The sequence below is a fragment of the Trichechus manatus genome, unplaced genomic scaffold, assembly GCF_000243295.1.
Source record: "Trichechus manatus latirostris isolate Lorelei unplaced genomic scaffold, TriManLat1.0 scaffold00033, whole genome shotgun sequence".
Classification (NCBI taxonomy): Eukaryota; Metazoa; Chordata; class Mammalia; order Sirenia; family Trichechidae; genus Trichechus; species Trichechus manatus.
This window is the reverse complement of record NW_004443969.1, coordinates 15,867,810-15,880,759: the sequence shown is the minus strand read 5'-3', so window position 1 is coordinate 15,880,759 and position 12,950 is coordinate 15,867,810. Positions and strand designations below refer to the sequence as shown.

The following is a 12,950-nucleotide window of genomic DNA, read 5'->3' as shown; positions in this document are numbered from 1 at the left end:
CTACACTCCTGAATACTTTTTTTATCGCCAGATTTATGCCCATGCTTGATTAGAACTTCAAATTTATGGGACAAAGGCAGAATGTCAACTTTTCTGGAGAAGAAAGGGCCAAAGAAAGAAGAGATTAACCATTAATAATTTTTAAAATGGTATTTTCTTTCCCCTCCTCATACATATATCTAATATATGTATACTCACATACATTCTTTCTACATAGTAATGATCTACATTATTTTTAAATACCAAATTAAATAATGCCATTGTTCCCTTATTTTTTTCTGGTAAATATTTTGGGGCCTATTATTAGCTAGGCGCTTTTTGTTAAGCCACAGAGGAAATTCCAAATTAAAATACTGATATTGCAATTTGTTTTACTTAATATACGATATCTAACATATCTGTTAAGATGATTAATTAATTTGCACACTGAATGGAAACCTAGATTTCTCAAATTACATAAGGCAGTTGAACAGAGTATCACTTTCTGTTCACTTTTCTTTACATAATGTTCATAGATCCTATGATATATTATATTCTTGTTAAAATTTAGATATTAAAAGAAGTATGTCAGATTTAAAAACAATATTTTGATGAAATAAAACAATTTTTTCTTTATTTTTGGTAGATTGCACTTCAGTAATAATTTCTGGGTTGATGTTTAGTACCCTGAATTATCTGCTTCAACATATTATTTGAGTGTCTATTCAACTTTTGTAACTGACCCAGACAGTAGGCATGTAAAGATTTGAAATCTGGTCTCTTTTTTATTATTAAATTTACCATTAAATCCCATATAGCATTAAGTGGTTTTGAAGCTCCCATCCAACTTCTTATCAGCATAAACTCCAGTGGGGTTTACATAAACCAAAAACCAAACCTGTTGCCATTGAGTCAATTCCAACTCATGGCAACCCTATAGGACAGAGTAGAACTTCCCCATAGGGATTCCAAGGAGTGACTGGTGGATTTGAACTGCTGACCTTTTGGTTAGCAGCTGTAACTCTTAACCACTGTGCCACCAGGGCTCCATATGAGGGTAAAATTGAATTTGTTGAAATAAAAGCCAAAGCACAAAAAACATGCTGTGGAAGTGTGTGGGGTGGGAGGAGGAAAGACAGGTGGAAATAATAAACCAAGAAATATGGTAAATCATGTTGACCTGCAGGTAGTCATCAAGGTCGAATGGGATGGGAACAAGTTAATTTAAGGGGGATGACCAGGCTTGACTTCACTGATAATTCACAGCAGAGTTCATGGCATCATCAGACAAGCAACATCTCCTGGGGATTCTGTCCCATATAACATGGGGAAGCATAGGACTGCATACCCCCACTACCCCCAACACAACTCCAGCCAGTCAGCTCAGGGTTAGGAGATAGGTTTTAACAAGCAACTTTATCCTTTGGGATTTCTAGAAACCAAAAACCCCAAACTAATTGCTGTCAAGCTGATTACAACTCATGACAACCCCACTGTGTCAGAATAGAACTGTGCTTCATAGGGTTTTTGATTGCCAGGCCTTTCTTCCAAAGTGTTTCTGGGTGGATTCAAACTGCCACCCTTTCTGTTTGTAGCAAGTGCTTAACCAATTGCACCACCCAGAGACTCCTTCTAGAAACCAGGGGAGGGGAAACCTAACCTCCTTGTTATTAGGTGCTGTTCAGTTGGTTCCTACTCACAGAGACCCTATGTACAACAGAACAAAACACCGCGCTGTCCTGTGCCATCCTCACTATCGTCGTTATGCTTGAGCCTATTATTGCAGCCGCTCTGTCAATCCATCTTGTTGAGGGTCTTCCTCTTTTTTGCCAACCCTCTACTTTACCAAACATGGTGCCCTTCTCCAAGGACTGGTCCTCCTAATAACACGTTGAAAGTAATTGATATGCAGTCTCACCATCCTCGCTTCTAAGGAGCGTTCTGTCTGTACTTCTTTCAAGACAGATTTTTTCTTTCTTTTGGCAGTCCATGGTATATTCGATATTCTTTGCCGACGCCACAACTCAAAGGTGTCAACGTCCTTAGGGGAATATTAAGGCTCTCTTCAGGCAGGAGCAGACAAAGGCTATGTCTGCAATCTGCTGGTAAAGGAAATGAAGCTACTGACATGCTGCCAAACCAGCTTCTTATTAGTTTCTGGGCTGGTAAAGAATGTCTGGGAGTCTGGAGCAAACAGCCTACATAGGAGTGGGAATTAATACATAGTGATTCGTTGCAAAGCTTGGAACAGAGCAAAGACTGACACATGGTGATTAGAGGAAATGCAGGGAGCTTTGTACACATGTAATATATAGTGCTTTTTACTTTTCAAGGCACTTTACAACGAATAACAGGTTAAGGTATAAACTCCATTAAATGAAAAAATGAAAAAGGAAAAGCCCTCCCCTCCCACCCCAGACTGGTCTCACGATTTAAATAGTTCATTGTATATGTCTTATCATTATTAGCTATTTTCTCAGGGAGGTCTTAGCATTCTTTATAAAGCAAAAAATGTATTCTGATGACAAAAATGTAGTGTAAATATAATTTCTACAATCCTGATTTCCATTTTTTTTTAACTTTAGGAAGGGAAAAAAAAATCTTTTCTATCTCTGTACAATTCCTAGTTTTCTAACTGCAAATATTTAGTCACAGTGAATTCATCTAAATACTGATATTAATTTCACCATTGGTTGCCACATTTTCTCCAGGGTTTTGCGTTTATTTATTTATTAGATTTCCCAAGTTGCATGTTTGGTTTAAATAGCTTCAGGGCAAAAATACAATCAAATTGCATTAGTTAAAATATAACCAGCCTCAGTAGCATGAATACACAACAGTAAAACAGCATGAATATATACACATAAACATAGTCATCATTTTAACACTCCATTGGGACAAGCATATTGCAAAGATAGATCGTGTGCCAAGCCCTGAAGCTTAGGAACCTGGGGCTCTGGGGAACCACACAGTTTTGGAGCTCAGGTTGGAAAGCTCATCACAGGCTCCTCAGAGGAATACAACTCCCCATCCAGGGAGAAACAACTGCTAACAGAAGCTGGTTTCATTTGGCAAGAAAGTTAAAAAGAAATAAAACCCATGACTTTTTCAGTATTTTCTGGCAGAAGAGGGCAGCATTCCTAAACATCAACACCACCCAATTCTAACAGAGGTTGATAAATAGATTTGGAATATTTTTAGTTTATCGTGAGGGGGTGGGATGAGAGGTGCGGAGCGAAGGAATATAAGAATGTGCGTGTGTGTGCGTGTGTGTGTGTGTGTGTGTGTGTGTGTGTGTATGTTGGAGTCCCTGGGTGCCGCAAACAGTGAAGCACTCAACTACCGGCCGAAAGATTGGCAGTTCGCACCCACCCAGAGGCACCTTGGAGAACAGGACAACGATCTGCTTCCAAAAGGTCATAGCCTTTAAAAACCCTATGGAGCAGTTCTACTCTGCTCACGAGGTCGTCTTGGGTTGGAATCTGACAACAATAGCAACCTGGCCTACAGTAATTGTTGAAAGTCATCAAGTAAATAAACAACTTAATCGGGAACTGAATGAGTTATATTTTAGAAAATAACAACAACAAAAATCCCTTATAGTTAAGCTAATCATTTTACAGACATCTAATTTAATTCTTACAACAACTCCATAGGCTCTCTACTTTCCAGGTGAACAAATAGAGGTTTCAAAAGATTAAGTAGCTGCCTTGGTGATTCAAATCCTATTATTAGCTTTGACTGTAAGTGAATCTAATCCTAACACATAACCACATGACCCTTACCAAACCAGCACATTAAGTAATGGGTAACTCACATGAACTTGCTTCAAATTTGTCATAATTACATAGATTAATTACTATTATAGGTATAATGTAAATTAATTGCTGCATACAGTTATAAGAGATAAGCAATAAATTAGTTACCTTAAAACTCTGAACTTAGGAAAAATGTATACTAAAATCTTTATTTTACAACAGTGTTTGGTGATACTAGTTAATATAATTTTTCATGATATTAGATATTAATATAATTTTAATAAACTGTTGATTATGGTCATATTCAATTGCTATCCTGTAAAACATCTGTATTACTATATCTATGCATTTCTTTATTCCTGTTTATGCTTAGCTTCAGAATTTAACCTATATTTTCAGTCAGCAGGTTTTGGAGAAGAGTGTTATCTGGCACTATATGAATTATTAATTGATATATTGAATTTGAATGCATAGTGCCTCATTAAATTCTTATGTGTAAAGGTCTGTTTTTCTGATTCCAAAATTGAAAACTTATGTTACAAAGAATATGTGTCCCATATGTGGGCTATCTTTTTTTTCAAAATTTTGCATGTTATTCTTTAAAATTTTTATTTTGTTTATCAGAAAGTATTTATTGTGTTTAAATTTTTTTTTTTACCTCTTAATAGTCTGAGAGAAATTACACAGAGAAATGTCAAAAGAACAACCAAAGTGTAATCATCAGGAGTAGAAGGCAAGACCTCATTTATGTGCCATGGAGAAAAGCCTTAAAAGATCTCATTCTTAAGACACTAATTGAAATCACAAGCAAAATATCCACACATTCTCTCCCTTGTTCTTTCCCTCTCTCTTAATGTATTTATATGGCACTTTCAGGAATTCTGTGGGAAGCAAGAAATATTTTCTCTGACTATTAACATCTTTTAAATGAATTTGAAAATACCTGAGAGTGTTATAGCTAGTATACAACTTAAGTACAAATTTACTCTGTCAAGCATGATATATTGCCTGAAGAAAGAAAAAGTGAAAAAATTATCAAGTAAAATCATAATTTTTCCCGTCTTCCCCTCTCTGCCTTTCTCTACCTCATTTCAATTTAAGAGATTCGTTCTCCTGCTGGTTGTAATGGGAATGAATTTCAATGCCACCCTGATGGAAACTGCATTCCCCATCTGTGGCACTGTGATGGGGAAAAAGATTGTGAAGATGGCAGTGACGAGAAAGGCTGCAATGGTACCATACGATTATGTGATCACAAAACCAAGTTTTCGTGTCGGAGCACAGGTAAGCTGAACATTGGTTTCAGTTTATACCTTGGGCTTCCTGGATGTTGAATCCTTTTGGCCTAACCTCAATCCATATCTCGCTTTGTAAAAAATATTCTTGTCTTTTTTGGTAGGTTAGTTCATCTTTTATATCAGTAATAATAGCTACCGTTTATTGAGAATGATCTATGAGTCTGGCACTGTACAAAGAACGTTCTCTGCATTAACTCATTTCTTCCTCCCAATAGCACAGTGAGAAAACAGAGACACAGAGAAGTTGTTAACTTGCTCAAGTTTACAAAATGAGCATGACAGAATCAGGATTTGAAATCATGAAGCCTGGATTCACGGGGGCGGTGGTGGTTCAGTGAGAGAATTTTTGCCTCTCATGTGAGAAACCCAAGTTCAGTTCCTGGCCAGTGCACCTCAAGCACACATGTTGCTTATGATACTGAACAGATTTTGGTGGAGCTTCCAGACTAAGACAGCCGATGGTCTGATTCTCAGCTCAGCTCACCATGCGGATGGTGCAAGATTGGGAGGCATTTTGTTTTGTTGCACTTGGGGGCCCCTAATAACTACAACAATCAACATTCAGAGGCTGGAATTTCAGAGTCAAGAAAGAGACAGGACTGCTAATCTCACAGACAACATTCCTCTTTCCATAGAGAGATTCACCCTAAAATTTAAATGAAGATGGCTAGAAAGGAAAGACAGAATTGAATACATTTATTTTGAACTAGTTTCTCAAATTTTATTGGAATCTTGCTTGATCGCATTAGGATGACTGTCATTCAAACCTTTAATTACTCAGAGTCACTGAGGCTTTTAACTTGTAATTATTTCTTATGAAGGTATTCTATTAGTATAACTTTTCCATTTTGTTTTTCTGCATATAGTGAGGTCAATTTGACATGATAAACTAACTTTTTTATTGCGCTCTCTATTCCAACTGATGAGTTGAGATTTAGAGAAACAGATTACAATTACCAAGTTTGGTATAATATGTGAAATGTTTGGGATCATCACTCAAATAACCCATGGAAAGAATTTTCTTTAGATTTTAGGATGTACTCTTGAATCATCTCCAGGATTTCTTTTTAATGTGAAATTTCTTTTGAATTGCTTAATCATGAGTTCTTAGTGCTTCCTATTTTCACCTATTAAATATTCCAACAAAAAGGTAGACATGAAAAGCTATCACAGCTGCAAGTAAGCAAACAATGTAGGAACCACATCCCAATGGGCATTTGAAGATAAAAAAAAAGATATTCTGTTGCTTTTCTTAAACATACCTCCTGTTGCAATTAAGCATTCAAATAAGAAATAAATAAAGAAATATAAGCTAACATTGGCGTAGATAAATACTACTGAAGGATGTTCTTAGTGAGGCAGTTGTGTTTACAAAGTGTCGTTTTTCCAACAACATTTTCCACAATTATGCAACTCTTTTGAATTATTAGTCTTAGTTCTGGAGTTATTGGTTAGGAAAATGTGATGTAAAGTTTAAACATATTCTTTTTGGAACAAAACTCATTTTGATTAATGTTGAAACATCAGCCCACAGTCTTTAACATGCATATGAATAAGAAACTGCTGACACGGATGAACAAAAAGATGTCCTTTAAAAATTCTACCTTGGTGGAGACATAAACCTTCACGAATAGTTTGCTGTCATATTTGGAAAGACGCACAATATTTTAATAACATGTTGCAAAGTTAAGTTTATTAAATTTCAGATTGTGGTTAATTCTTACAAAGGCCACATTCACCAGCTCCGTTGCCACTCTCTTCATCCCTGATCCCTACCCCACAGTCAGCCAGGCCCAGGAGCTGCTTCCAAGTGCTCCCAGGAGGCATGGCACTTACCTTATTTTTATGCAAATAACACACATCTTCTATGTTTGCCAACTGCACCCTCCCCATTCCCCATGAGGTATTTTTGTAAGTGTGCTATGCTAATTTTTTTTTTACAGCAACATGGGAAAAAAAATTGGCATAGCGGCGCTTACGAAAATACCTCACAGAGGGGAGGGAGCTATTGGCAAAGAAATGTAGCAGGTGTGCATTTTTTGCATGAAAATGTGATATTACTTTCTTTTTCTAAATTTTATTTATTTTATTGTTGTTGGGCATATACACACAAAACATACACCGATTCAACAGTTTCTACACGTACAATTTAGTGACACTGATTACTTTCTTTGAGTTGTGCAACCATTCTCACCATTCTTTTCTGAGTTGTTCCTTCTTCATTAACATAAATTCTGTCCCCTAAGATTCCTATCTAATCTTTAGAGTTGCTGTTGTCAATTTGATCCCGTATAGGTAGACCATAAAAGAACATAATGTTTAAGGCAGGCCTTTTTTATTAGTTAAGCTAAACTAGTATTTGGTTTTAAGATGACTTCAGGGGATATTTTTGGTTTCAGAGCAATAGTTTCAGGGGTTCATCCACCCTCCATGGCTCCAGAAAGTCTGGAGTCCATGAGAATTTGAAATTCTCTTCTACATTTCCCCCCCTTTGATCAGGATTCTTCTTTGGAATCTTTGATCAAAATGTTCAACAATGGTAGCCAGGCAGCATCCAGTTCTGGTCTCATAGCAAAGGCGGCGGTTGTTCCTGGAGGCTGTTAGCCACATATTCCATATCCTCCTCCTATTCCTGACTCTCCATTTTCCTCTCTTGCTCCAAGGGAATAGAGACCAATTGTTGTGCCTTGTATGGCTGCTTGCAAGCTTTTAAGACCCCAGGCACTAGCCAATGACCTAGGAGGTAGAACAGAAGCACTAAACAGCTTATTAGGCCAATTAAGAGATGTCCCATGAAACAATAACCCTAAACCTCCAAACCAAGGAGGCAAATTCTATGAGGTGTTGAGTTGTACCGCAGCAGCTACTTTTTTTTTTTTGTCATCGTTGCAAGTATATCTATCACACAACTTTTTCCAATTCAACTTTTTACAGGTATACAACTTATTGACAGCAATTACAATAATTGGCTGTACAACTATACCCTTAATCAATGCGATTTTTTCATCACCATTAACCCCCTTTTCCTCTTCCTTCCCGCCCCTCTTATTATGTTATTATAATAATCATCTGCGTCTTTCTTTCCAGTATATTGTAAGCTTAACTGCCTGTATTCTTCCAGTACCTAACCCAGGACTTGGCAAATTGTAAACACTAAAGAATATTTGGTCTGAAGATTGATAAGTGGTTAACTGAATGGACTATTGGCTGAAAAAAAAGTTTTTGTTTGTTGGTTTATTTTTTACACTTGTTGTTATTGTTAGTTGCTATTGTTATTGTTATTGTTGAGTCACTTTCGACTCACGGTGACCTCATGTGTGCAGAGTAAAACTACTCTATAGGATTTTCAAGGCTGCGACCTTTCAGAAGAAAATCACTAGGCCTGTCTTCTAAGGCACCCTTGGGTGGGCTTGAACGGCCAACCTTTCAGCAAGTAGTCGAGATCTTAACCATCGTGCCAAACAGGGACCCCTTGTTTTTTAAATAGGCTAATTCTAATGCCAAAGAGACAATTATTTGACTCAGGTTAACATTATTCTTAGCAGCCATAGCTCTTAACCACTGTGCCACCAGGGCTCCATATATATATCGACTACATATATGTATTGCAGATTTCCCTTCATTTTACTTCTGGCATTTGACTGTTTTGGTTAATGTTAAAACATATCAGCACAAAGTCTTTAACATGTATATAAATAAGAAGCGACAAGGATGTCATAGAACAAAATATTGAAAATCCTGAGTTTAATTGGATATAAACCTTAAATTTAGCAAATTTAACATAAAATATATTTTTTCTATAAGTGCCAACCTACTTTTGGGCAAAGTATTTGGCAGCACCTGGCTGGCAGCAGCTGAAGAAAGCATGGCTTAGCTGTTTACCTTCACTTCCAGCTCTCCCACCTACTGCAATGCTCCAACATTGTCTTTCATGCTACTGCTCCTTCTCATAAAAAATACTACACCTACTTACAAGTTTTCAGGGAGTTCTGAAATTTCAACTTATCTTTCTTATGATTAATATATCAAAATATAATCCCATGTATAAATAAGAAATTTAAAAAAAGGTGACAGGCTACTTGAGATAAAATAATAATAGGCTATAGAAATAGAAATTTATCATTATGCATTTTTAGACGAATGCTAATTATTAATGTTGGGTTTTCTGATCCCTAATAAAGCTTTGTTGTCTATTTTTTTGATAAAAAATATAAAATTATAGGAATCTCAAATAATTCACTTATGCAATATGTAGTACTGAATCAAGGTAAAAAGCTTAAGTGCTATATTAATTTAGAGTTATTTCACTAGGGTTGCCAATCATTAAATGTAAATGTGAGACATAAAACTAGGCTTCAATTTCTCTCTGAAGAAAGAAATTATAAAGAGCTTCATAACAACGTAAGTTCTAAAAGCTATATGCTAGTAAAAATTGGTTTGAACTCTCTATAGACAGAAAATGTGCAGAGAAAACATAAATAATAAATAACAGGGGTAAGTAAAGTTAATAGAAAATTTCAAGGGTTTGTGATTTAATATGTGTTTATTGATATTTTGCAATGAAGTCTTACAAAACAGCTTCCTCTAAATACGGCTCAACTTAAAAATAAATCTGAAGTATGATAAGGATGACTATCTTTGGAGAACTGGATCTGAGAGACACTTTTATATGTGTTGACTTGGGATTTGAATTATCCATTTTAATAAAGTCATTAATAAAACGTCACATGTTTATATCAAATAATTATCATGTAAACCCCAACTTAATGATAGAGAGTAGTACTACAATAAAACTCATGTTATACCTTAAAAGGGAAATGTGAAAGTTAATATTTTAAACATCTATCTGCTTCTAACTTAATCTGTAGTTTAAATGTAGTAAACCACGATGTGTCAAACTATTTGGTAAATACTAATTTACAATTAAGTATGCATACTTATAATAGATCTTTATGAGCATTTTGGACATCAGAGTGAATCATAAATATAAGCATTAGATTAAAAATATGTATACATCTGTAATCTTTTTGGTATTTTTTATTTACCTCAATTGAACTCTCAATTTTACAAGCTGACAAAGATCTTTAAACTACCCAAAATGTTCAATCCAGAATTCATATTTATTTTTTTAAAATTTCTTAAATGCTAGCTTTGGCACTTACGAGGTTCCAGGGTAATCAATATGCATTTGGTGGTTTCAGTGTTTTTTTTCCCTTTACACATAAGTTGCCACCTCTAGTGTTACATTTAGGCACATTAATAAGTTTCTTTATTCATATAAAGAAAGGAATGAGATTTAAATTACCTTAAAGTATAGTATAGCCACTATCATTTCAGAGTTTCTAATGTAAAAGGAAGGAGCCCTGGTGGCACAGTGGTTAGGAAGTCACTGCTAACCAAAAGATCGGTTGTTGGAACCCGCCAGCTGCCACCGTGGAAGAAAGATGTGCTAGTCTGCTTCCATAAAGATTACAGCCTTAGAAACCCTATGAGGGCAGTTCGACTCTCTCCTATAGGGTCGCTGTGAGTCAGAGTAGACTCCATGCAACGGATTTTGGTTTAATGGAAAAAGGACCTATTATTAACCAAAAACTGTATCCTCCCACACCTGGTCTTTGCACCCCAGCCCAACAAATTGCAATTATATTATAGTTGGGGAATCAAGTGAGAAAATTTCAAGTTCACCCCTGGTGGAAAAGAAACTCAGAAATGCCATTCTTCAGATAGGGAAAAACAAAAGTTTGGTATTATATAGTGATGACAAATTTAGGGGGAAAATACACTCTACAGCAGTTGGTTGGAATGTAAATTTTACCCAGCCTTCCTACTTCCAGGGAAACCCTGGTGGCGTAGTGGTTAGTGGTTAAGAGTTCAGCTACTAACCATAAAGGTCGGCAGTTTGAATCCACCCGGTGCTCCTTGGAAACCTTATGGGGCAGTTCTGCTCTCTCCTGTAGGGTCACTGTGAGTTGGAATTGACTTGAAGGCAACAGGTCCTAGTTCCATGATTTCCTGTGAAGAACAGCAGGCGTATATAAAGATATATGCATAAGCATTTTCAATGCAGCATTTTGTTTTTCAATAGTAAAATATTAGAAATAATCTAATTTGCATCGATAGAGAAACTAATAATAATAGTGCATTTGCACAATAAAATGCTATAATATGATGAAGAAGGAATAAGAAAGAAATTAAGGCCAAGCTGAAATTTTAAGTTCACACTTTGAAATCCCTCTCCATTTTGCTCAAAACACATGGAAATGATGACAAAATACAACAGAGAAATGAGAAAGATATAACCTTACTAGCAAACAAAATTTATCTTTGAGGAATAGAAATAAAACAGAGTATCAAATGGTGAGCTGTGCTGAAGCTGAGTGCCCAGTTGGCTTGGGCATGGAGGCTAGCAGAGATGACAGGTGGTAGATCTTAGGGTTAACAGGAAATAAAGCAGTCCCACATGTAGTGGGACACTAGCCAGGCTAACTGCTGGAAATCAGAAACTGAAATGGGACTCCACTTGCTTTTGAATGGAGAATTAAAATAAAAAAAAGTTGTCTGTTGCTGCCTAGGTTGGTGACTTCAATGAAGTTGTGCGCCTACAGAGGTGAGAAGACACACACATAGCCTTTGGCTGGTTTAGATACCAAATCTTCTAAAAATCCAATAACGTATTGAAATAAAATCCCACAAAAACCAAATATGTATTTTTGAACCAGGAGTACTGCTGGTAATGATGGGCTGAAGTGTAAGCAGCAACACACTGTAGGTAGAGAAGAGTAGACACGTTTAAAAAGAGAAAAAACAAAAAAACTGCTGCCGAGTGGATTCAAGCTCATGGCCACCTCATGTGTTACAGAGTTGAACTGCTCCATAAGGTTGTCTTGGTTGTAATTGTTATAGAAGCTGATCACCAGACCTTTCTTCTGAGGCACTGCTGGGTGAGTTTGAACTGCCTACCTTTAAAATCAGAGAGAAAAATGAAAGCTCCTATCTGACATGAGATTGCAAACCAAAATGCTAAAATACATGAAAAAACTCTGTTTAAGAAAGTCAGTCTGGCTGGAGACCATGGTCTTGGAGGATATCTAGCTCAACTGGCACAACATAGTTTCTAAAGAAAATGTTCTACATCCTACTTTGATGAATAACATCTGGAGTCTTAAAAGCTTGTGAGTGGTCATCTAAGATACTGCACTGTCCCTACCCCATCTGGAGCTAGGGAGAATGAAGACAACCAAAGACACAAGGGAAAGATTACCCCAAAGGACTAATGGACCTCAACTACCACAGCCTCCAGCAGACTGAGTCCAGCACAACTAGATGGTGTCCTTGTACCACCACCGATTGCTCTGACAGGGATCGCAGTAGAGGGTCCCAGACAGAGCTGGAGAAAAATGTGGAACAAAATGGAAACTCACAAACAAAGACCAGACTTACAGGTCTGACAGACTGGAGAAACCTCGAGAGTATGGCCCCTGGACACCCTTTTAACTCAGTACTGAATCACTCCTGAGGTTCACCCTTCAACCAAAGATTAGACAGGCCTGTAAAACAAAATGAGACTAAATGGGCACACCAGCTCTGGGGCAAGAACGAGAAGGCAGGAGGGGACAGGAAAGCTGGTAATGGCGAACCCAAGGTCGAGCAGGGGAGAGTGTTGACATGTTGTGGGGTTGGCAACAAATGTCACAAAATGGTATGTGTATTAATTGTTTTATGAGAAACTAATTTGCTCTGTAAACCTTCATCTAAAGTGCAATAAAAAATAAAAAATTAAGTCAGCCTTGAATGTCAATCATTTCAAAGTGAGTTTACTCAAAATTAAGTGAAAATTAGACAGCAGTCTAAAAAAAAATATTAATATAGTATGTGGGGGTTCCTCAAAGAGAAAATAACAACTAGGAAAGAATAT

General features: G+C 36.7%; 1 protein-coding gene across 1 annotated transcript in view; it reads left to right on the top strand.

The window, feature by feature from the left end:
• Positions 1 to 12,950, top strand: part of LRP1B (LDL receptor related protein 1B) — a 1,771,065-nt gene that overhangs the window by 1,021,297 nt on the left and 736,818 nt on the right. The window contains exon 21 of the mRNA XM_004375116.1: positions 4,839 to 5,021. Coding sequence (XP_004375173.1) covers positions 4,839 to 5,021 — 183 coding nt within the window. The remainder of the gene's footprint in view (positions 1 to 4,838; positions 5,022 to 12,950) is intronic.